Source organism: Hyperolius riggenbachi, chromosome 5 (genome assembly GCF_040937935.1).
Source record: "Hyperolius riggenbachi isolate aHypRig1 chromosome 5, aHypRig1.pri, whole genome shotgun sequence".
Taxonomy (NCBI): Eukaryota; Metazoa; Chordata; class Amphibia; order Anura; family Hyperoliidae; genus Hyperolius; species Hyperolius riggenbachi.
Genome location: NC_090650.1, coordinates 60,738,797 through 60,760,820, shown reverse-complemented (window position 1 = coordinate 60,760,820; position 22,024 = coordinate 60,738,797). Strand labels below are relative to the sequence as shown.

Sequence of the window (22,024 nt, the reverse complement as noted above, 5' to 3'; positions counted from 1 at the left end):
GCAAACGTGCTAGTTTTGTTGACTCAGCCTCATACTGCTGTATCAATTTAGAAAGTGAAACCAAACACAGCTAGCATAAGGTAGATTCATACACGAAAGCAGCCAATTCAGCAATTCCTCTGCAAGCTCTTAATCAGATACCATGTGTTCATACAGACTACAGAAGGCTGTAATAAGATCTGCTGTTTACGGTTAGAGGAGTATGATAAAGATTAATGGCCCTTTTCCACTAACTGCAATCCGCTCAAAAAATGGGTCGCTGGTGTTTTGCCGATTGCTAGTGCACCGTGATTCACATGTAAATCGCAATGCACTTTTCCATTAGTCCAAATCATAATCGTCAGTCTGCCCGATTATTGATGCGACTGCATTTCACTCTAGGTGGGAAAAGAAGCTTTTACAAGCGCAAACACAACTGCACTTGCAAGTGGAAAAGGACCCTACGGGCTCATATACTTCATAGTGCCCTTATTTTGACTTCCAGAGCCCTAGTTTTCTTGGGATGTTCCAAGCATAGAGCAGCTGTAAGGACAATGCTTGCAACATCACAGCCAGCTAGAACAACAGCCATTACCAACCCATATATCTACTACAGTGCAGCAGATTTATGTAAAAGTAGCCAGCCTCACTGGTGAGATCATGACAACTGCATTAACTAATGGTATCCATTCACGTTTACGCTGCTACTCAATGTGGCAAACTGATAAATCCCTCTCTGATCTGAATTCCCCTTAAAGCGGAACTGAAGATTAGGTAAAAACAAAGTTTCACTTACCTGGGGGCTTCCCCAAGCCGCCTGCAGTCGTCCTGTCCCGTGCCGGTTCTCTATGATCCTCTGTTCTACCGCGGGGCAGTTTCGTCTTGCGGTAATGCGAAGGCGGCTATGCATGGCCAGGGCTACACAGGCGCAGTTGCGGTCGACCTTACAAGTCGGCTGCAACGAAACTGCACCGCGGTAGGAGAACAGAGGGTCATAGAGAACCGGCACGGGACAGGGCGGCTGCAGGCGGCTTGGGGAAGCCCCAGGGAAGTTTAACATTGTTTTTAACTAATCTTCAGTTCCGCTTTAAAGCACAGAGAATTTAAATAAAATTTCCCATAAAACCATTCAAAGGCTTCCCAATCTTTCTATACACCTCCTGTACTGTACTGGGACTCTCTAATGGCCCGTACTCACGGGCTGCAGAAGTGGCCTGTCGCCAGCACACGTGAGCGTGCTAGCGACAGGCCGGCGACAGCTTCTCTCCAGGTCCCTCCGCGTACACACGCGGAAGAGGGACCAGCGGCGAGACGGAAGCTGTCGCCGACGTTCCTCCTCCCCCCGCCGGAAGCTTCATTCACCTCTATGGAGGTTGCTGTCGCTAGTCCGCGTACTCACGCGGACTAGCGACAGTTGCGGCGGAGGTGCGGCGGCGACTGTTGCCATGCGATTGAAACTTTCAATCGCATGGCGACAAGAGCGGCGGGCGACAGTTCGGGGTGCGCGCGCGTGCGACGGCCCATACTCACGGGCGACCTGTCGCCGCAACACGCGCGCGCCGCGTGTTGAGGCGACAAAAGTCCCTCGTGAGTATGGGCCATAAAGCTACATACACATGAGGCACGGATGTCTGCAGTTGCATGGAGACAAGCAACAGTTGAAAGTCTCCAGCAACGACAGTTGTATACAAGCAACGATTGTATACACGCGGCAACAACCTGTCTGCAACATAGCGTAAACTGTTGCTCAGCAACTTCTGTCGCAGGTTCAATGAACTGTCGGACTCACAAAAGTTGCTAGAGACTAGCATACACACGACCGCACCGACTTGAGACTAGGGACGATTGCTGCAACAGCTGTTGCCGGGGATTGAACAAGTCAATCGCCTGGAGACAGCTCTGACTAGCAACAGTTGCTTGCGCGCGCCTCATACACATGGAGGACCTGTTGACGCAACATGCGCGCGCCATGTGTTTCCAGTTGTAGCCTGTGTGTATGGGCCTTAAGTAATCTTCAGCAGTAGGCCTCTTGCACACTGCAAGCAATTCAGATTCCGCTTTTTAATCTGTTTTTACTTCCGATTCAGATTTGCAGTTTGCTCCTTGCACACTGCAAATCTGAATCGGAGGTAAAAACTGATTAAAAAGCGGAATCTGAATCGGAATTGCTTGCAGTGTGCAAGAAGCCTTAAAGTAGAAAATTACTCACAGCCATGCTTTTTTCAATGTACAAGCATGGCCATATTGCACAGACACAAAGTACAGTCCGCCCTGCACAGTACCATAGAGCCACTCAGGCATGTGTTTTTTTCTCCATGCTACTGCACTGCCGCCTGCGCAGCATGCCCATACACATAGGGAAGCGCAACTGCAAAGATGAAGAGGATCCCAGCAGGAAGCAGAAGGGTCGGGGAAGCCTTTGACGAATCCCAGAGGCTTCTCCCTACTGATGTAAGCATGTAATACTTATAGTATATGTAACTACCATGGGAAGCTGGTATCTTGCTGTATCCCAGCTACGGGATACTGTGAACCCATGCTACGCACTTGAGTGAACCTAATGGCCCATACTCACGGGTTACAAATGTCGCCGCAACACGCGTGTGTTGCAGCGACAGGTCGCCAGTGAGTATGCGGCGTTGCACTGGCGCGCACCCCGAACCATCGCTCGTTGCTGATGTCGCTGGGCGATTGAACCGCTCAATCGCCTGGCGACAGTCGCCACCGCAACTCCGCCGGAACTGTCGCTAGTCCGGCGGACTAGCGACAGCAACATAAGAAATGCATTGGGCTTCCGGCAGGGGGGGGGGGGGGGGGGGTGGGGGGGGGAGGAGCAACAGCGACAGCTTCCACTGCATCAGTTGCCAGGTCCCTCCGCCGTGTGTATGCGGAGGGACCTGGCGAAGAGCTGTCACCGGCCTGTCGCGCACACGCTCACGTGTGCTGGCGACAGGCCAAAAAGTTGCCCGTGAGTATGGGCCATAACTTGCATAATCTCCATGCTCCATCCAGTGACTGACTAAGCATTACCTTATGTTCATACTGTGCTGTGTGATCTGGTTTTCTTGTATTCCTGTATTGTCTGTAACCTAAATTAATGTTTAGCACTGTGTAATAGGTTGGCGCTTTATAAATACAATAAATAAAAATAATAATAATAATACGGTTGTGTTATGCTCCTAAGCTGCAGGACCACACGCATGCCAGTGTGTGACTATCATTACATAATGTAGTATATAACAGTGCCCTTTTTTTTGCGATGTAAAAAGCTATTGCGTTCTGAATAAAACTACAGATTAAAAAGTCTTAAGGTTCCATTCTTTTATTTTACCAACACAAAACAAATAAAAAAATAAAAGCTATAACAGTCAATTTGGGAAATACATCTATTCCAATGGATACACAAAACTGCATAAAAAAAATTATAGCAATTGTATAGAAATGACAAGAGCTCTACAACTATAATACAATACCAAACAAAGATCGGAGAAATTTTAATATTATGCTTTATTTACAAAAAGAAGCATCTATGTAACATCAGCCACAATCTGTGACGTGAATAAAACCAATTTCACAATAATAATGTAAGCAACACGCATCTGAAGTTTACAATATTTTTTAATAAAACCTACATCTTGACTAAAGACATTTTATCTGTACCGGTTCTACATACACAAAGCTTTAAAGTTTAATTTTCACATTTTTTGCATGATGTTCCAATCCTCTAAAAACAGAGTAGTTATAATAAACTACAAATGATTATGTGCACCTGCCAAGGGAAAAAAAGAGTTTTCTTTTTCTCACAACAATGAATAATATATACGGTAAAAAGACAAATTTCTAAATGCTACAAAAAGCAAGGCAAAATTTGGGGTAAATCTTATCTCTGCATTTTATTAAGCAATACAAGGAATTAAATATGGCAGCCACTATAGCCCTCAGTGCAATGCACTTTAAATGGATTAACCCATTTCCTGTGATCACCACTTTGGAACAAACCCTTTAGGGCTGGTTCAGACGGACGTTTGGAGGCGTTGCGTTTGCTGGCGTCGCGTTCAGCAGCGTTCGTGTGCGTTTGGATGCGGTCGCGTTTTTTCTTCCCGTAGGGGAACATTACCCGTCGCGGTTAACCTCCCCTGGAAGCTACATGTAGCTTCCAGGGGCTCCTTGAACGCCAGGGAAAATCGGGACCCAAACGCCGCGTTTGTGTAAACGCGCTTGAAAGCTTGGTACAAACGCTCCCATTCACTTGAATGGGAGCGTTTAACACCAAGCCCTGAACGCTGGCTGTAAACGCTCTGCAAGCGTCCGTCTGAACCAGCCCTTAGTTTGATGATAATTTTTACCAAACAGAAACCATGTTCCATTGAGAAGAAAAGAACACCAAGAGCCCAATATAGTGTAGTATGTACTGGTAATGGAAGATTTATAAAGTAATTCAAAATGTAATACTCACAAACCAGGGTTACCAATTAGGCAACCACTGTCGAGGCAGATGGGGAGATTGTCCTGACCCCACTCAGGATTAAGAAGTCGCTCTCTGTATTAGACGAAGGAAGTGGGTACAACCCTCTACCTAGGGTGGACTCAATGTAGCAATAAGATAACAGAGGCGCCAACAGGATAAAAGGGACTAAATGAGCTTAAAAACCAATCTGGCAGTAGAGGAGGCAGTGGTGGACTTACCTCTTCCAAGCAGAACATAGGACTAGATTTTCAGTCAAAAAACGTTTATTGGGTACTCCAAAATAAAGTGCAACGCGTTTCGCAGGTTAAACCTGCTTCATCGGGCAATACATATAGGAGTAAAAAAAAGCATCTACTAGTAACATCAAAGCTCAGCGCCTCTGTCGCCTCAGAGGCGCTCAGCTTTGATGTTACTAGCAGATGCTTTTTTACTCCTATCTGTATTGCCTGAGGAAGCAGGTTTAACCTGCAAAATGCGTTGCACTTTATTTAGGAGTAACCAATAAACTTTTTTTTTACTGAAAATCTACAGCCGTGTGTTCTGCTTGGAGGAGGTAAGTCCACCACTGCCTCCTCTATTACCAAATTGGTTTTTAAGCTCATTTAGTCCCTTTTATCCTTTTGGTGCCTCTGTTATCTTATTGCTAGAAACCATGTTTTGTTCTTGTGGCAGGTTAAACTGCAATCCAGGGCCTTGTGTGAAAAGTACTGTGCAGGTTGCCAATGATAATCGGTAAGGAATCTAGTTTAAACACGTCGCTACCCTAGGTTATTTCCTAGGTTATAGAGCCATTTTCTACAATTGTATCATCTAGAAATAAAGAAATCCGGGCACCATCCGTCCTGTGCTGCGTGTTTTATTGCAAGGATTGGCATACGAATACAAGGAACAAACCTTCAATTCTGTGTTGTGCAGGACTAAGTGGCTGCTGATGGGAGTGGAGGTGGGGTGTCGGGCACAAGTGTGGGACCCGCGACTGCAGTTTTGCGTCCGGCTGCATGCTTGGTCACGCTGCACTACACGTGGAACACAGCGTGAACAAGCGGAATCACAGTTAATGTTTCATTCTTACATACACCAAGAAAAGGGCCGCGCATGCGCAAAAGACCCAGACTGAACCAGACTGAGCCAGTTACCAGGGCTGATTGCCGCTGAATGGCAGACCGCGGGAGGCCTGAGAGGGACTTGCATGTGTTTATGGGGCTGGAGTAAGCCCCGGGTAAGTATCGATTCTTTAGATTTAATGATTTCTGGTACACTTTAAAACGTTCCACAGGCAAATTCTAAGTAGGCTTGGAATTATATATACACACACACCTCATAAGGTTAGTTCAGGTACAGTAGGCTTGGAATTGTACATACACATTTATCTCATTAGGTCAGCTCAAGTACACAAGGGTACCTGAACTGATGCAAATGCGCACACCCGACCAACCAACTTCATACCAACATCTTGCAGAGGTCGGGCTTGCACTTGGCGGCACAGATTTTCATCCAATTAGACTATAATCGAATTGGATGGTTGATCGGCCAAGTCGTCTGATGTATGGCCACCCTTAGTAGCCACTTGAAAGCCTATGTTACTGCAGGAACTTACTTTGAAGTTGCAGCAGCAGGACACTGCGCCTGGAGGCAATCAGTGTCTTGTACAGAGCTTCTTCCAAACAGGTCAACCAAAACTACTTTGTTTACCTTGGGTATTTTGTAATAGTATAAAACTGAGTATTTGGCAAATGGGTGGGTGGGTGTCAAAAAAAATGTTTTAAAATGAGGCTCTACTCTATGATGCGCATGCACCTGATTTTAACTCTGTTTAAAAATAATTGATAGTGACACTTTTTACACCAAGTTGAGTCACCATTCTGTGTGTGATACACTAATGGCAAGCAGTGTCCGTAAACAAACAGGAATGAAAGGAAAACTAAAAGCAGCGAGGAAGATGTATATAAAGCAATCTTCAAACTGATTTGCTGTCCAGGCAACATCTACACACAGACTGATGAAAGAAATCTCTTAAAAGTAGTAAGAATAATGCTGCATATACACTTGAGATAAAAGTCTTTGGAAAAGGCAAGATCACAGACCAATTATACCCCATTCCATGTAGTATGAGAGCCATACTCTACACAGTCTATTCTATGGAGCTGCACTCCCCATCAGATAAAATCTTTGCACGATGCTGCACACAAAGATGCCCGTACACATTCAAAAGATCATTATCTGCAAAAGATCTCTTCCTGCAATAGATCCATTCCTGCAAAATGCATTCATAGTCTATGAGATCTGCAGATCCTCAAACACACCTTGTTTAACAGACTTCATCTGCATATCTGGCAATCATCTGCAGATCTGAAAATCCATCCTGGTGGATCTGATCTGCAGATGATCTGCAGTTGATTGCCTGTTAAACAAGGTGTGTATGATGATCTGCAGATCTCATAGACTATGAATGCATTTTGCAGGAATGGATCTATTGCAGGAAGAGATCTTTTGCAGATAATGATCTTTTGAATGTGTACGGGCATCTTTGTGTGCAGCATCTTGCAAAGATTTTATCTGATGGGGAGTGCAGCTCCATAGAATAGACTGTGTAGAGTATGGCTCTCATACTACATGGAATGGGGTATAATTGGTCTGTGATCTTGCCTTTTCCAAAGACTTTTATCTCAAGTGTGTATGCAGCATAAGGGCCACACTACTGAGTGCTTTACGATCCATCCGCGCTGCATTTGCATTTTGAAAAACGCACTCCCATTGACTTAAAAGTTGATTGCCGTGGACCATACATGTCAAACTCTGGCCGGGGGCCAAATTTGGCCCTCAGAGCCATTAAATTTGGCCCTCAAGTGGTTTCCCCACTTTGCATTGTGTGTGGCCCTCTCTAGACCACCAGGGAAAATATATTGGAGGTGAAGCCCTGGAAAACCAGAGAAGCCATATGGGACAGTTAGGGTGAAACACTAGGGAACTGTATAGGGGAGGGTGGGGGCCTCTAGACACCAGGGAACTGTATAGTGGTGCGATGGGGGACCACTAGACACCAGTGAACTGTATAGGGGAGGGAGGGGGCCATTAGACATTGAGGTTGGTCCTTCACTAGATCCCAGCATACAATTACGGCCCACTTTGCATTTGAGTTTGACACCCCTGCCGTGGACAAATTGCAACGCGCTCAGCACTGTGCCTCAGCCTAACTGGGATTAGGCTCGGTCCACACTACATGCGGTTGCAGAACGCAATCCACGGTCCAGGCTCCAGTTTCTTTTAAAATCCATCGGGCAGCGAGCAGGGAACTCACTCACTTCCTGCAATGCCGCCCAATGAAGTACAGAGGGCGGCATTGCAGAAAGGGACGCTTCGAGAGGTGGAACGCAAGGAAGTGAGTGAGTTCCCCGCTTGCTGACTCATGGATTTTTAAAAGAAACTAGCTGGAGGGGGAGCGGGGAAGGGGGGGGTCCGACCCCCTTCCCCGCCACAGTGACCACTGCCCCCCTTCCTGGCTGCTTCCCCCTCCAGCTTATCAGGAGGCACCTATGACTTGAGGGGAGGAGCAGGCGGTAGGCAATCCGGATCTTCCTCTGTGTCTGTGTACAGGGAGATCCGTTTTTGCTTTGCCTGTCAGTACACCTCCGTATATCTGGGCTCCGTGAAGTCCCATCCGGGGTCCATGAAGTCCTGACAAGTCCGGACTCTCCATTCAGTTTTTCAGAACTGATCCCCCAGATCGCCACAGATTTGTTTTGAAAGTGAGGGCTGAGAAACACCAGAAAACCTCCCCAAACGCTAGAGGTTTCAAAAGCTCTTCCCAATGTAATGCTATGTTTTTTTTTTGTTTTTTTTACAAAACCTCATCGCTCTAGTGTGCATAGACACATAGGATAACATTAGCAGGAGGTTTCAAAAACTCAAAATGCTCAGAAAAACTCCTCTGGTGTGCACCAGGCCTAAATGAAGATGGTTGCTATTTTGTAACATTGGTATCCTTGGCTTAGGTTTTGGTCTGGCCCAAAAACAGAGCCACGGATACATTTTTACAACAAGTGTGAACCGGCATAGCTAGTTTATGATCATATGAACAAAGTAAATGCTTTTCTGTACATATTGGAGGTGGCATGCCTGTATCTTAGAAAGGGTGAGGGGAGTCAATCATGGATATCCATTGAGTGATTTATTAAGGCCTCATTTCTTATAATCTTAACAGAAAAAAAATTAAAGGGCAACTGAAGCAAGAGGGATATGGAGGCTGACATATTTACCAGTATTTCCTTTTTAACAATGCACATTGCCTGGCTGTCTTGCTGATCCTCTGCCTCTAATACTTTTAGCCATAGACCCTGAACAAGCATGCAGCAGATCAGGTGTTTGACATTATTGTCAGATCTGTCAGGATTAGCTGTGTGCTTGTTTTTGGTGTGATTGCAGACACTTCAGCAGCCAAGTAGATCAGCAGGGCTGCCAGGCAATGTGTATTGTTTAAAAGGAAATAAATATGACAGCCTCCATATTCTTCTCACTTCAGTTCCCCTTTAACTAAAATTAAGTAACGGTTGCTGCTTCTATACGGTTTTGGGAAACCATTGCTCCCCCTTACGTTATCAATATTATTATTTGACTGATGAGAAGTAGAATTCCTAAGCCTAAAGCTAGCCATACATCTAGCGATGCTAATTCAATCGACAAAGCAATAGACTTTATTAAGGAATCAACTTCAGTATGGTTAATCAAAAGTCGTTCGACTAGTGACCCACACACTACAAGCGATATTCTATGCGATTCACATTCGATCTGACCAATGTCGTGTCTCCATGCTCTGCCAACAAAAATCAATTCAATCGATCAAATGATGTGAACAGTAGCCGATTCCTGTGTGATTGACCGATATCTTGCATCCTACTCAATCGACTAAGCTGGTCAATTCGACATGAAATCAGCCACTTTTTATCGATAGGGAATTCTGGAGCACACACGATTCTCTCTCAATTCTATAAAATGATGGAAGCGAATGGTCGATTGTACAGCCAAATCTCTAGATGTATGGGCACCTTTAGTTCACACAATGCAAGTTGCGTAAGGTCCGTGCCACACAGGCATAAAGCAATGTGCACTTAGCACGTTATTTTTATAACATGAAGATTTCCATGGTAACGTATTTGTTAAACTCATTATCTAGAAATGCACTGAAGTGTTTGGAAAATGTGGTCCAATAGAATGCAGGAATGTGAACATGCCCATACAACTGTATGGGCAGTTCATTCATATGTAAGCTGCGTGCCAAAACACGCTGAGTGTAAACACAGAATGTGATCAGAGAGCAATCAATTACTACCACACACAGCACACGGATTCTCAACAGATTTCAGTAGGAAATCTATTGAACCGCAGCATTGCACTGTTTGATGCAGTGCAACGTACAGCCCCATCCACCGATCAAGAGATTTTCAATCCTGTCCCATCAATAATTTCAATCCATTCTAGGTCACAATCGATAGATCGGACATGGGGCAATGGATTTCTGACTGATTCAACCGGTGATCGGATCTGCCAGAAATCGATTGTTGTGTGGCTACCTTGACACTGCTCATACACACTCAACTTGCAGGAAGTGTAACTACCTGCATAAGGCAGGAGCTTTTTTTTTGTCCCTCATTACCAGCCTCCATGCCAATCCAGTGACTGGCAAACAAATACTAGTCTACCAACCTGTCTAGAAAACACGGTTTAATATGCAAATGGTTATTAAAACTAGTAATCAAGCTTAACTGTTTGCTATAAATCATTTTGTCGGGCTGAAACCATTTCTCAAAGTGAACATTTCCATCATACACAATTGTGGCGCTGATCAAAAAGTCCCATTACTTCTGTTCTAAACAAAACATGTATCACTAAATTACAAGCCAAGATCATCTCTACTCCATGCTGATGGAAACAGCATTTCAACAGTTATACTATAGAGATGAAGTACACCTGAAGCATAACAAAGTGACATGATGCAGAAGCTTTGGGAATCCTCTTGCAGCCTCCTGACCCAACACAAGGACCATCTTTACCTATCTGACTCAGCAGGATTCTTAAAAGTTTCTTCCAGCTGCGCTCCCAGTTGTGAACAAATGCATGCTCAGTAGAACAAGCTCACTTGTGCATGGATTTCACACAAGTTGATAAGGTAAACAGCGTCCCTATGCTGCATTGGTGGGCTGCAGGAGGATTAGGGAAGACTATGGACCATTCAGAGGCTTCCCACTGCTAATGTAAATATGGGTAATATGCTCAGTGGGAAACCTCGTAGGGAAATACCCCTAAGGGCCCTTTTCCACCTGCTGAATCGCAAAACCGGCGATTCCCCCGACGTTTGCGGCCGCGATTTTGCTATGCTATGCACTGCATAGCAAAATCGCGGCAATTATCGCTCCGCCGCGCGTTCGCGTTCCCGACCAAAGCGAATCGCGGTAGTGGAAATGACCTACCGCGATTCCTATGTTAAAAAGCAAACCGTAGCGATTGTAAAATCGCTAGCGGTTTGCGGTTTTGCGATTCAGCCAGCGCAAACGCGCTGGTGGAAAAGGGCCCTAACAGGATTGTTTGGTGTTTCAAGAGTTCTCCAATGACAGCATCCTCTACAACTACATTTCCACTAGTGTACCGCATCAAATTTGTAAACTGATGTGAGTTTGTATCTATATCCCTTTGCCATGCACAGCTACAGGGATTAGGATGTGTGCTGCGTAAAAGTGCAGAATGTGTTTTTGTTTTTTTAAGCCTGAATGTAATTCGGTTGCACCCTATTTCGATATGCTGCGATTCCGCATACGAAATTGCATTCAGAAAACCACCGCAATTTGCAGCTTGTGTAAATAGGCCTTTAGGTTTTGAGTAGGTTGAAATAATCACTACGACCACACTATTCGGCCAATTACAACGCTTCAATATGTAAGAAAGTGCTGTGATTGGAGGACTGTTCCCTATGAAGTTTCCTGTTGGGTCACCTCAAGTTGACTAAATACCGGTATGTAACAATTTACACAGTGCATGCTTGCAGTGAAAGGTCTGTACTATTTCCAGACCAATCTAGCTGAAATCTACGTCCTGCTGGAGGCTGTGCGGCTCTGACAGGACATAGATTTCAACAGTGCCGCCGTGCGATCCCACTGCTCTGCTACTGCCACAGCCCAATCGCCCTGCCCTCAGGAGCAGATTTTATTGGCTCCTGACCCCATGATCACTGTCAGCCAATCCCATTGGCTTAAATTGATGACAGGGTCAGTAGCCAATAAAATCAGCTCCTGACCAGCGCACAGGATATTGCCGTCATAGCAATGGCAGAGAGAGGGGCCTACGGCAATGGGAGAGCAGCTTGACCAGGGGGTCCGAGCAGCGATTCGCCAGTAAGCCCCCTTTTGCGGAACCAAAGGTCTCTAGTCGTTAACGGGACGGGGACTGCTGGTACAGAAAAGGCAAAGTACACCATATTTATTTCCTTTTAAAACAATACCAGTTGCCTGACACACTGCTGATCTATTTAGCTGTAGTAGTATTTGACTCACCAGCAACAAGCATGATGTAAAGTATCCCTGAACTGAGATTGATAAGGAGACTGAGATTTATTTAAAACGGACCTGAACTCCCAACTTCCTCTCTGCTCTAAAAGATAAGCAACAGGATAACAACTTTTGTTTTTTTTTTATGTGTTGTGTTACAGTTGATACAGATCCTGCAATAAATCTGCAGTGTACCTACTTCCTGCTTTCAAGGAAACAGACATAAGGTTAACAAATTAGCTGCTCTACCAAGGCAGCCAGCTGACACAACAGATATCAAATTATAGGTGTGGTTAGTCACATGTGAGGGGAAATTGACAGGCTAAACTCTAAATACAAACGGTGCAATTATCAATGTTTTGCTTGTGTTCTGTGCAAGAGTTCAGGTCCACTTCAAACAATTCTGATTGCCTTGAAGCACTGCTGACCCCTCTGCCTTTGATACTTTTAGAAAAAGACCATGAACAAGCATGCAAAACAGACGTTTTACAAATAAGAAAAAAAACACTACTTCAGCCAAAGAAATCAGCAGTGTGCCAAGCAACTGGTACTGTATTGTGCAAAAGAAAACAAACAAGGCTGCCACTATATCCCACTCAGTTCATGTGTCGTTTCACTCAGAACACCTGATATGCATACTCTTGCAGGATCTATGGCTAAAAGTATTAGAGGCATGACAGACAGTAACCATGCCTAATTTAAAAGAAAATAAATATGACAGCATCCATATCCCTCAGTTCAGGTGTGAAATAAACAATGCAAGTACACTCCATTTAAATGGGACCTCTAAAAAGTTACTTAACACACACCGTATAATCTCTTTATAGTAAAGCCATATGCCTGTGTGAATATACAATATATAATGAATCCTGATACAGTACACTTCTGACATAGTAAACGACTTGGCCAGGACTCTTGAAGTTTACTGTAAAGGGATGAATATTCTCTCTCTCTCTCTGTATATATTTACACTAGCACTACAAACAACGTTTAGATAGAGAACGGTGCACGTATAATACATGAGAGCAGGGCATTCAGCCTGCACAGCCCCACGAGTACTACTAGCAGCCCTGCACACAGCACCTCCTTCCTTCCCAAGCTGTCAGAAACTGACAATGTACACAAACAATCCCACACGACTCGCTGCTCTCGGGCTCCCCCAGGCGGCCACAGCCCGCCACTGCACCCTCCCCCCACCAGCGCAGGCCCAGCCCAAAGACAGAAGGCGCACACACACAACAAAATGGCGGACCGCGGCCCCGTCACGTGACCCCTTTGTGCCTTCCCGGCCCGAATCCTCCGCAGCGGCCGCTCCGGTCACCTCGGCGGCGGCACGGTGCGGCTCGCGGGGTCCGGCGGCAGCGCCACGGGCGGGTGAGGGGCCGCCGGGCGGGAGCGGAGCGCAACCTGCGCCACATCCCCTCCCGTGAGAGGACCGCGGCGGCCATTTTGTGCAGAGCGAGGTGGTGTGCAAGGAGGGGGGGGGGAGAAAATGAACAGTTATTACCGACTCCTCTTCCTTCTCCATGCCGGTCGGCATCTGCGGCACGGCGCGGTTGATGGAGGCATACTCGTGCAGGTCCGGCAGGTCCTCGCAGCGGAAGACGGGCAGCGGTTTGGACGCGTCCAACGCCCGCGCCCGGAACGACAGTTTACTCATTTCTCCGTCTTAGCACAGCAGAGCCATGCGTGCGACGAGCCGGGGGGGAAGGGGCCGCGCTGCTCTCATGGGGGTCTCCGCGCTGCTCCGCCGCCGCCTCCTCTGTCCCGCCCAGCCGCCGTGATCAAAATGGCGCCTCTCCCGGGTGCTCCGGGCGTCCGCGGCTCGCTCCCGGCTGTGGTTTGGCGGCGTTCTCAGCGCTCCGGCGTCTCGCGCTCTCCCTCCCTCTTCAATACGCCACGGCCAACATGGCGGACATGAAAACTCCGCTGTCTGCTCCCCCAGCCAACCCGAGCTGCGCAGCCATTCCCAGAGTGCATCGCGCGCCTGCGCGTCCGCCGGGAGGGGGGGCCGGGGCCCAGCCGCAGAGACGGGGGCGCGCATGTGAGGGGAGAACTCGGGAGCGCGCCTGTGAGGGGAGAAGGCGCGCAATACACATGCACTGGTCCCCCCCTCCCTGACTACACAGACACCGGCCACGTGATGTGTCAGTCCAGAAAGCTGGCAGGTCGATCTACATTGATCAATCACTTAAAAAAAAAACTTGGCTGTGTAGGATGCCATGGCTGCCAGTCTCCAGGGATAGGGGGAGGAGATGCTACTTTTTTTTTTTTTCTTTTAAACTGGCATGCTAATCTTCTGTATTTATGGCATACATGCTACTATATAGTAAGTTACTGCACAAGTGATTTGAAACAGTCTGCAGAGTTGCTGTTACTTGTAGAAATTATAGTTACAATTTTGCTTCACAATTTGCACATGGAGTCCCAGCTTCAGGGAAGTCAGGCCTATTCAATGGAGGAGGGCGGTTGGAACTTTCAATGAGATGCAGCTTATGTTCACATTTAAAGAGGAACTCCAGTGAAAATAATGTATTAAAGTGCTTAATTTTTCCAATATGTGTAAATAATTTAGTCAGTGTTTGCCCATTGTAAAATCTTTCCTCTCCCTGATTTACATTTTGATATTTATTACATGGTGACATTTTTACTGCTGGCGGGTGATGTCACTGGAAGGAGATGCTTGCTTTTTTTGGCAGTTATAAACAGCTGTTATTTCCCACAATGCAACAAGGCTCCCACAGTGTGATTTCAGTACCTCAGTGCAGTGAGGCGCAGACATAATCACACAGTGGGAGGGAGTTTGCCACAAAATCAGCCATACAGAGCCCCTTGATAATCCTCTTTGTGAAAAAGAAAATATTTCTCCTGGGAAAGGGGTATCAGCTACTGATTGGGATGAAGTTCAATACTTTGCTACAGTTTCTCTTTAATATCATGTGTATGTACAGTAGCTTGAAATTGCATCAAACAGGAGGAGCTACCATTTTGAACCAGCTCAATTTAAGTGCAGCTGTAGTGGGGAAAAAATACCCCTAGGTAGGGGAAGCCTCTGAATCCTAAAGAGGCTGCCCCTGACCTCCTCTGCACAACAACACACACACCCCCCCCCCCCCCCCCCCCCCCCCCCCCAGCAACATCAAGTGCAGCCTTGAGCAATCTTCCACTCAAAGTTTGTATAGAAGTTCCCACCACAGCACAGGAGGGGCAAAGGAAAACCAGGGAACCCTCTGAACCATCCAAAGACTTCCCGCTTACTGAGGTAAGTATAACTTTTTGCTTTGGGGAGACTCCAGCTACATTCACAGTGATGCGTTATAGTGCAGCATAACAGCCACATTCTAATGCAGCTTGCTGTAATGCACCACCTATGCGATGTTCACAGGTAGCAGGTGCAGTATAAGGCCTCATGGCACCCCAAAGCAAACATTTGTGCATTAACAGTGAAGCATACTTTTATCTAGCGATAAAAGTTTCTAGAGAGAAACCTCTTTGGCAAGTCTCCCTAACACTGCTACTGCCTATAGAGCACGCCCTAGTGGCTGCAGCTCTGGCATTGAATCCTCCAGGAGAAATGCATGATATAAATGTTCTGTGTCATCTTAATGTAATAAGTTGTCATTTAATAATTAATGCTAATATTATGTAGATTGGAAGTAGACATTTAAATATAAACTGAAATTATTCCTATTCCATTGACCATGTCTAGTAGAAATATTTAAAATAATTTCAAGTTTTGAACTAAGGATGATGATGTTGTTGATCCAGGGATTTTATCTGATTGCCATCTGGAGTCGGGAAGAAATTTTTCCCTTTTGGGGCTAATTGGACCATGCCTTGTAAGGTTTTTTTTTTACCTTCCTCTGGATCAACAGGGATATGTGAGGGAGCAGGCTGGAGTTGTACTTTGTACTGGTTGCACTCAATGGATGGATGTCTTTTTTTCAACCAAAATAACTATGTAACTATGTAATTTTATGGAGCCTGAAAAATTGACAGTCAAATACCACATGAGATTGATTTGGTCCAGTTTCAAGCTACATACAGTTAGGTCCATAAATATTTGGACAGAGACAACTTTTTTGTAATTTTGGTTCTGAACATTACCACAATGAATTTTAAATGAAACAACTCAGATGCAATTAAAGTACAGACTCAGCTCTTAAAGGGAGCCCAAGGTGGAGGTTATAAAAAAAAAAAAAAAAAAAAAAAAAACTAGTCTACTTGATCCTGGGGGCTAGGCGGATCAAGTAACCGCCGTCCCCGCTGCTCTGTTGGCCCACACGTCCTTTCTTTCACTTGTGACCTCTGGTGTCACGACGCTGGAAAGATATTCTCTCCCAGCATTCAGGAAGGTGCGGGGGGGGGGGGGGGGGGGCTGTGGTAGAAGCACCAAGTAACTGAAACCCTTTTTCCTGGCTCCGGTTGGTTCACTTTAATATAGTTGTTTCAGAGTAGGGACGGTTAATAAGATCCAAATAGTTGACAGTCAATACAGGGTTGTGCACATTTTGCATGCAATTTTATGCAGTTTGATAATGGCCTTATGTTATTCCATCCTTATTCCAGAAATGTTCCCTTTGGAAAAATCACATGACCCAGAGACACACGACCCTGAACACAAAGTATAGAGATGCCAGCAGAGTAAGGCCTCTTCCATGAACTGTTGATAGGCATTGAAATGCCTCTCAAACTCTTAAAACTGCTCGTTGCAGCCTGGCAACTGCTGCTCGTTGCAGCCTGGCAACTGCTTGCTGGAGCACACAGCTCAACAGTCCGTGGAAAGGAGGTCTAAGTGATTCTTCCTCCACACAGCCATCACAGACATGAACACTGCTCCCGTGGAGAGGGAAAAAAATAAGACTAACAGGTACCCCTTCCCTTCCTTCTACTTCTCCTGTAAGTGATGATGGGGTAGGGGGAGCTGGACAGCTAATAAACTAATCCCCTCTGGGCGCAGAGCCTGTACCTTACCAAGTGCTCGCTAGCAGATTGACCTGTCAACGCCACCGTGATTTCTCTTCAGCCTGTTGCACTTGCAGCATCTCTTCTCTATGAGGCCCAGTTCACACCAAGCGGATCCGCCGGCTACATGCGCCTGGAAATCAGCTTGGCTAATGTATTTGAATGGGCTGGTGCACACCGGCGGTTTGAGGGTTTTTAGCAAACCGCAAACGTGCCTCCTGCTGCACGTTTGCGGTTTGCTAAAACCTCAAACCGCCGGTGTGCACCAGCCCATTCAAATACATTAGGCAAGCGGATTTTCAGGCGGATGCAGCCGGCCGATCGCATCAAAATCCACTCAGTGTGCACGGGGCAAATCTCGCAATCTGCACCAAAAACCGCTAGCGTTTGCAGGGCTGTGGAGTCGGAGTCAAGGAGTCGGGGCAATTTTGGGCACTCGGAGTTGGAGTCGTTGATTTCATAAACTGAGGAGTCGGAGTCGGCTGATTTTTGTACAAAATCCACATCCCTGTTAAGTATTAGACGAGTCTGAGCCATTTTGGGTACCCGGAGTTGGAGTCGTGATTTCAAAAACTGAGGAGTCGGAAGATTTTTGTACCGACTCCACAGCCCTGGTTTTGTGGATCTGCTAGCGGTTTTGGTGTGCACTGGGCCTAACTGCCATTTCGTGGCGTCTCATTACATGCACTGCTATAAAGAGTCAGAGTGGACATGCTTGGGGGGGGCACTAAAATGGGCAAGGGGGTTGCCTAATACTGGGGGCATAAATGGCTACCTATTCTGGGGAAGCTGACCGTTTAATATTGGGAGAACGTCTACTATCTATACTTGGGTGGGAGAGAAGCAACCTAATACTGGGACCATATTTGGCTATGTATACTGAGGAGAGGGGTAACCTCATACCTGGGGCACATCTGGGTATCCATACTGAGGAGAATGACTACCTAATGGAGCTTATCTAACCAGGGGAGGAACACACACACACACACACACACACACACACACACACACACACACACACACACACACACACACACACACACACACACACACACACTATGTCTTTATTGTACATCAATTTTTTTTTACCTCCACCTATACTTAAAGTTGACCTGAACTCTTGCACAAGACAGAAGGAAAACCTAGAAATACACCCTGTATGTATTTATCCTGTCTAATTCCCCCTCATCTGTGACTAATTTGATCTCTCAGTTGTGTCAGCTCAGGAATCTCCTCTGCCACAGTAGAGCAGCTAATTTGTAAACATAGAATGTTAAAAATAAGTTTGCTTCCATGAAAAAAAAGGAAGTAGACACTGCAGATTAATTGCAGGTTTTGTATCAGCTGTAACAGAGAAATGTTTTTATATAAAGGTTACTAGGCTGTTGCATAAATTTTAGAGCAGAAAGGAAGTTCAGGTCCGCTTAAATATAATTACCAGTTGATTTCTGTAAAAAAAAAAGTTTATTTTACATAACACTAAGCAGTACAAATAGTCAAATGACTTTTTTTTTACATAAGAATCTTAATTTTTTTTATAGTATACATATTCCAAAATGCTGAACAAAATCCGAATGTCCGAATGTTGCGTAACATTTATACACAAAGCTCCAATTCAAAACAGCTTTTTTTTCCCCCTATCTACACACTTCTAGGATTGTTTCTTTTGCCCTCTGCAGGCATTTTGTTGAACTGCAGCTGTTAATGGTCACAGATCGTCACTATGCATAAACCATGGGTTGCAAAATATAACTTGTTAATTCCATTACAGGTAAGAAAAAAGTTAAAAGGAGGATTACACCAATTGTGATTTGAGTGGCAGTCGAACAGGGATATTTGTGATTCCTGCCATTCATTCCAACGTCACAAGCTGCAAGACATTTGAATAGTGTTGAAACTGTCTTTAGAAAGTGTACAGATTAATGACTACCAAGTAAGCCTTGTATACATGATAGAAGGTTCTCAGGCAAGGCGGTTTGGGTTGTCTGACGAGAATCTAGTGCACAGGTGTTAAACACAAGGCCCGCGGGCCTAATATGGCCCTCCTTGCCATGCTATGTGACCCTCAAGATCTTCAAATGTGCTTTATTGTAAGCAGTAAAAGAACCAGAGTACACTGCCTTCCCATCCAGAGGATGACAGCGTTATTGGCAAATTACATTTATATTGCACTTTTCTCCTGGCGGACTCAAAGCTCCAGGGCTGCAGCCACTAGGGTGCGCTCCATAGCAGATAGCAGTGTTTGGGAGTCTTGCCCAAGGTTTCCTCATTGAATAGGTGCTGGCTTACAGAACAGGAAGAGTCGAGATTCGATCCTAGGTGTCCTGTGTCAGAGCCCTTAACCAGTACACTATCCAACCACTGCTATCTGGTTGAACCATAGTCAATTTGAGCCCAGGTGCAGCAACAACCCATAGGCCCTCCCTGCAAAATCACACACACTTGCGCCCCCCTCCCCCCCCCCCCCCCCCCAACACCCTCTGATGGGACAACAGAGTAGTGCAGCAGTGTAATATTTACTGTACATACTCCAGTGATGCGTCGTCTCTTCTGTTCTTCCTGACAGCTGCACGCTGTATACTTCCCTACCTCCAGCTCTGGATCACATGACGTGCATTCGAAGCCAGAGGTATAAAGCAATTGTCTGTCAGGAAGATCAGAGGAGACCCGAAACAGCACTGGAGCAGGTAGATATTACACAGCTAGTCTACAGATGGTGAGGTGCAGATTCCCAGGCCTCACTATTGTTATGCAGTTTAATTTGAGACTGTTCAACAAATGTTAACTCCAGCCTAAACAAACATACTGTCATTAAGTTACATTAGTTTTGTTAATTAAAATAGATAGGTAATATAATCTCTTACCCACACGGTTTTAAAAGAACAGGCAAATGTTTGCTTTCATGATGGCAGCCATCTTTTTGGTTGAAAGGAGGTGACAGGGAGCATGAGACACAGTTCCAAGTGTCCTGAGCACCTCTCCCAGTTGCTAGGCAACGTAAACAACAACATAGGAAATCCCATCATGCTCTGCACAGCATCAGGGGAAAAAAAGCCCGTGCTTTTTTTCTTTGATGGGTGGAGCTTAGCTAAAAATGCAGCTAAAAATGATGCTTTGGTAAGAAAAACAAAGTTCTGATGCTGTGAAACTGTTAAACACCAAGCCTTTTCAGTGCTGCTGAGTAGATGTTTAGTCCGGAGGTTCACTTTAATAAACAATTTGGCCCACGACTTAGAATGTTTTTTATATTTTGGCCCCTTACGTGATTGAGTTTGATAACCCTGATCTAGTGCGTACAGCCTCCCTGATGCATCTCCGGGAGATCCGGAGTGCCCGATCATCTCAGCAGAGCGCATTGTTCTCTTCCTTACCTTGCCATTGTCTCTCCCCCCCCCCCCCCCAACAATGTGCGAGTTAAACCAATGCTAATGGGTTAATGGTCAGTGCTCCCCCAGCACTAGAAACAGTAAGATTGCCATGCACTCCCTGCACACTGCAACTTTGCCGAAGTTTACTGCATCTAATCCCAGATGAGAAAACATCTATGAGGAAAATCAGTAAATGAATCAGAGGCCTTGGCTGACGGAACCAAAGAGAAGTCACCATCACACCTGAACGGACGTCAGACCAATAAGGGCTCGTTTCCATTTGCACAATTTTAGCCACACTTCTGGAAATGCAGCGCAGTGCGCGATCGCTTGGACATCAGAAAGTGCATGTTTCCATACATTGTGCAATTCATTGTGGAACCGCAATGCATGCATTTCGGCATGTTATTGATGAATGGGATCGCAAGCGCATCTAGGAGAATTGTCCTGCAACGCAGTGTCACCATATCCACCTGCATTGATTGCAAAGAGTGGAAACGAGGACTTAAACTGCATGCGAAAATGTGTGGTATGGGGTACTAATACCTACTGGTCCATCTATTTGGATAGGCTCCCCTCTGTCACTCATCTTTGCTCCCATTCATGGCTCCGACTGTAGACAGTTGAACGGAAGAGGAAGGAATGGCGCATGCTCTGACCCCCTCCGTGCTCTTTGCATGTCAGTGTTCATGCACAGGGATACACAGCAATTAGAACCTGCTGATTTGTAAGGGATACTCGCTTCAGGAGTTGAGAAATGTTGGAGTTTAGTCAGTCTAGTCATAGTGCTGGCACCATTACCTTTAGACTATGCCGCCAGAAAAGGATTAAGATGAAATGAAGCCCTCGGCAAGATAACAGTTTTTGCCAACTGCTGATTTTAGAGAGAGAGAGCGAGAGAGAGTGTGTGAGTGAGTGTGTGTCCGGGATGAGCTATACATCAGTATTCATACTTACCTGGGGCTTCCTCCAGCCCCATGAGCTCTCGCAGTGTCCCCTCCAGTGACTCAGTTCTGTAGCAATTCCCTCCAGTATTCTGGCCGGCCACGCTCTCCTGCGAATGCGCAGCTCGGCTGTTCATGCACCCCCCAGCACGCTTCCGCAGCTAGGAGCATTCTGTGCCTACACAGTAGTACTGCACAGGAGCAGAACGCTCCCAGGGACAAGAGCGCATGTGACCAAGCCACACATGTGCTGAAGGGGGAACGACTGGTCAGAATACCGGAGGGTATTTCTATTGAGCGGAGCCCCCGGAGAGGATACAGAGAGAACAACAGACCTCTTGGGGCTGGAGGAAAGGTAAGTTTGAATACTAGCATATAGCCCGTCTCAGGTACACTTTAAAGAACAAGTGACACCCATGCTAACCTAGAAATAAAAAACATAAGTAAATACTAGTTCCACTTACATAACAGATGTATTGCACTGTCCACATTATGATTCCTGTGAATGTTATCATGGAAAAGCAGAGAGCGCCCTGAGCAAGCGTAGTACAGGGAAATTTTTACTGTGCCTGCACAGGATACTCCCAGCAGCTGGACCACAAATCAGGACATGTGTGGCCACGGCCGTGCAGGCGTAGTAGCCATCGACTGGCAGAATCGAAGCTTAGGCATGGCGGGGGACCGGAGGGTCATTGAGTACCGGCGCAGGCACAGGGCAACTGTAATTTTTCTGTCTCAGTTTAGGTACATTTTAAAGAGACTAAC

General features: G+C 46.0%; 1 protein-coding gene across 4 annotated transcripts in view; it reads right to left on the bottom strand.

Annotated features, from left to right (window-relative positions):
- The window catches only part of EPC1 (enhancer of polycomb homolog 1), a 124,391-nt gene that overhangs the window by 82,065 nt on the left and 20,302 nt on the right, over positions 1 to 22,024 (bottom strand). Inside the window, exon 1 of one of the 4 annotated variants that reach the window (XM_068235769.1) lies at positions 13,490 to 14,016. The exons of the other annotated variants lie outside the window; for them this stretch is intronic. Coding sequence (XP_068091870.1) covers positions 13,490 to 13,642 — 153 coding nt within the window. The 5' untranslated portion in view covers positions 13,643 to 14,016. Of the gene's footprint in view, positions 1 to 13,489; positions 14,017 to 22,024 lie in introns of those variants that run through there. 4 annotated transcript variants of the gene reach the window in all.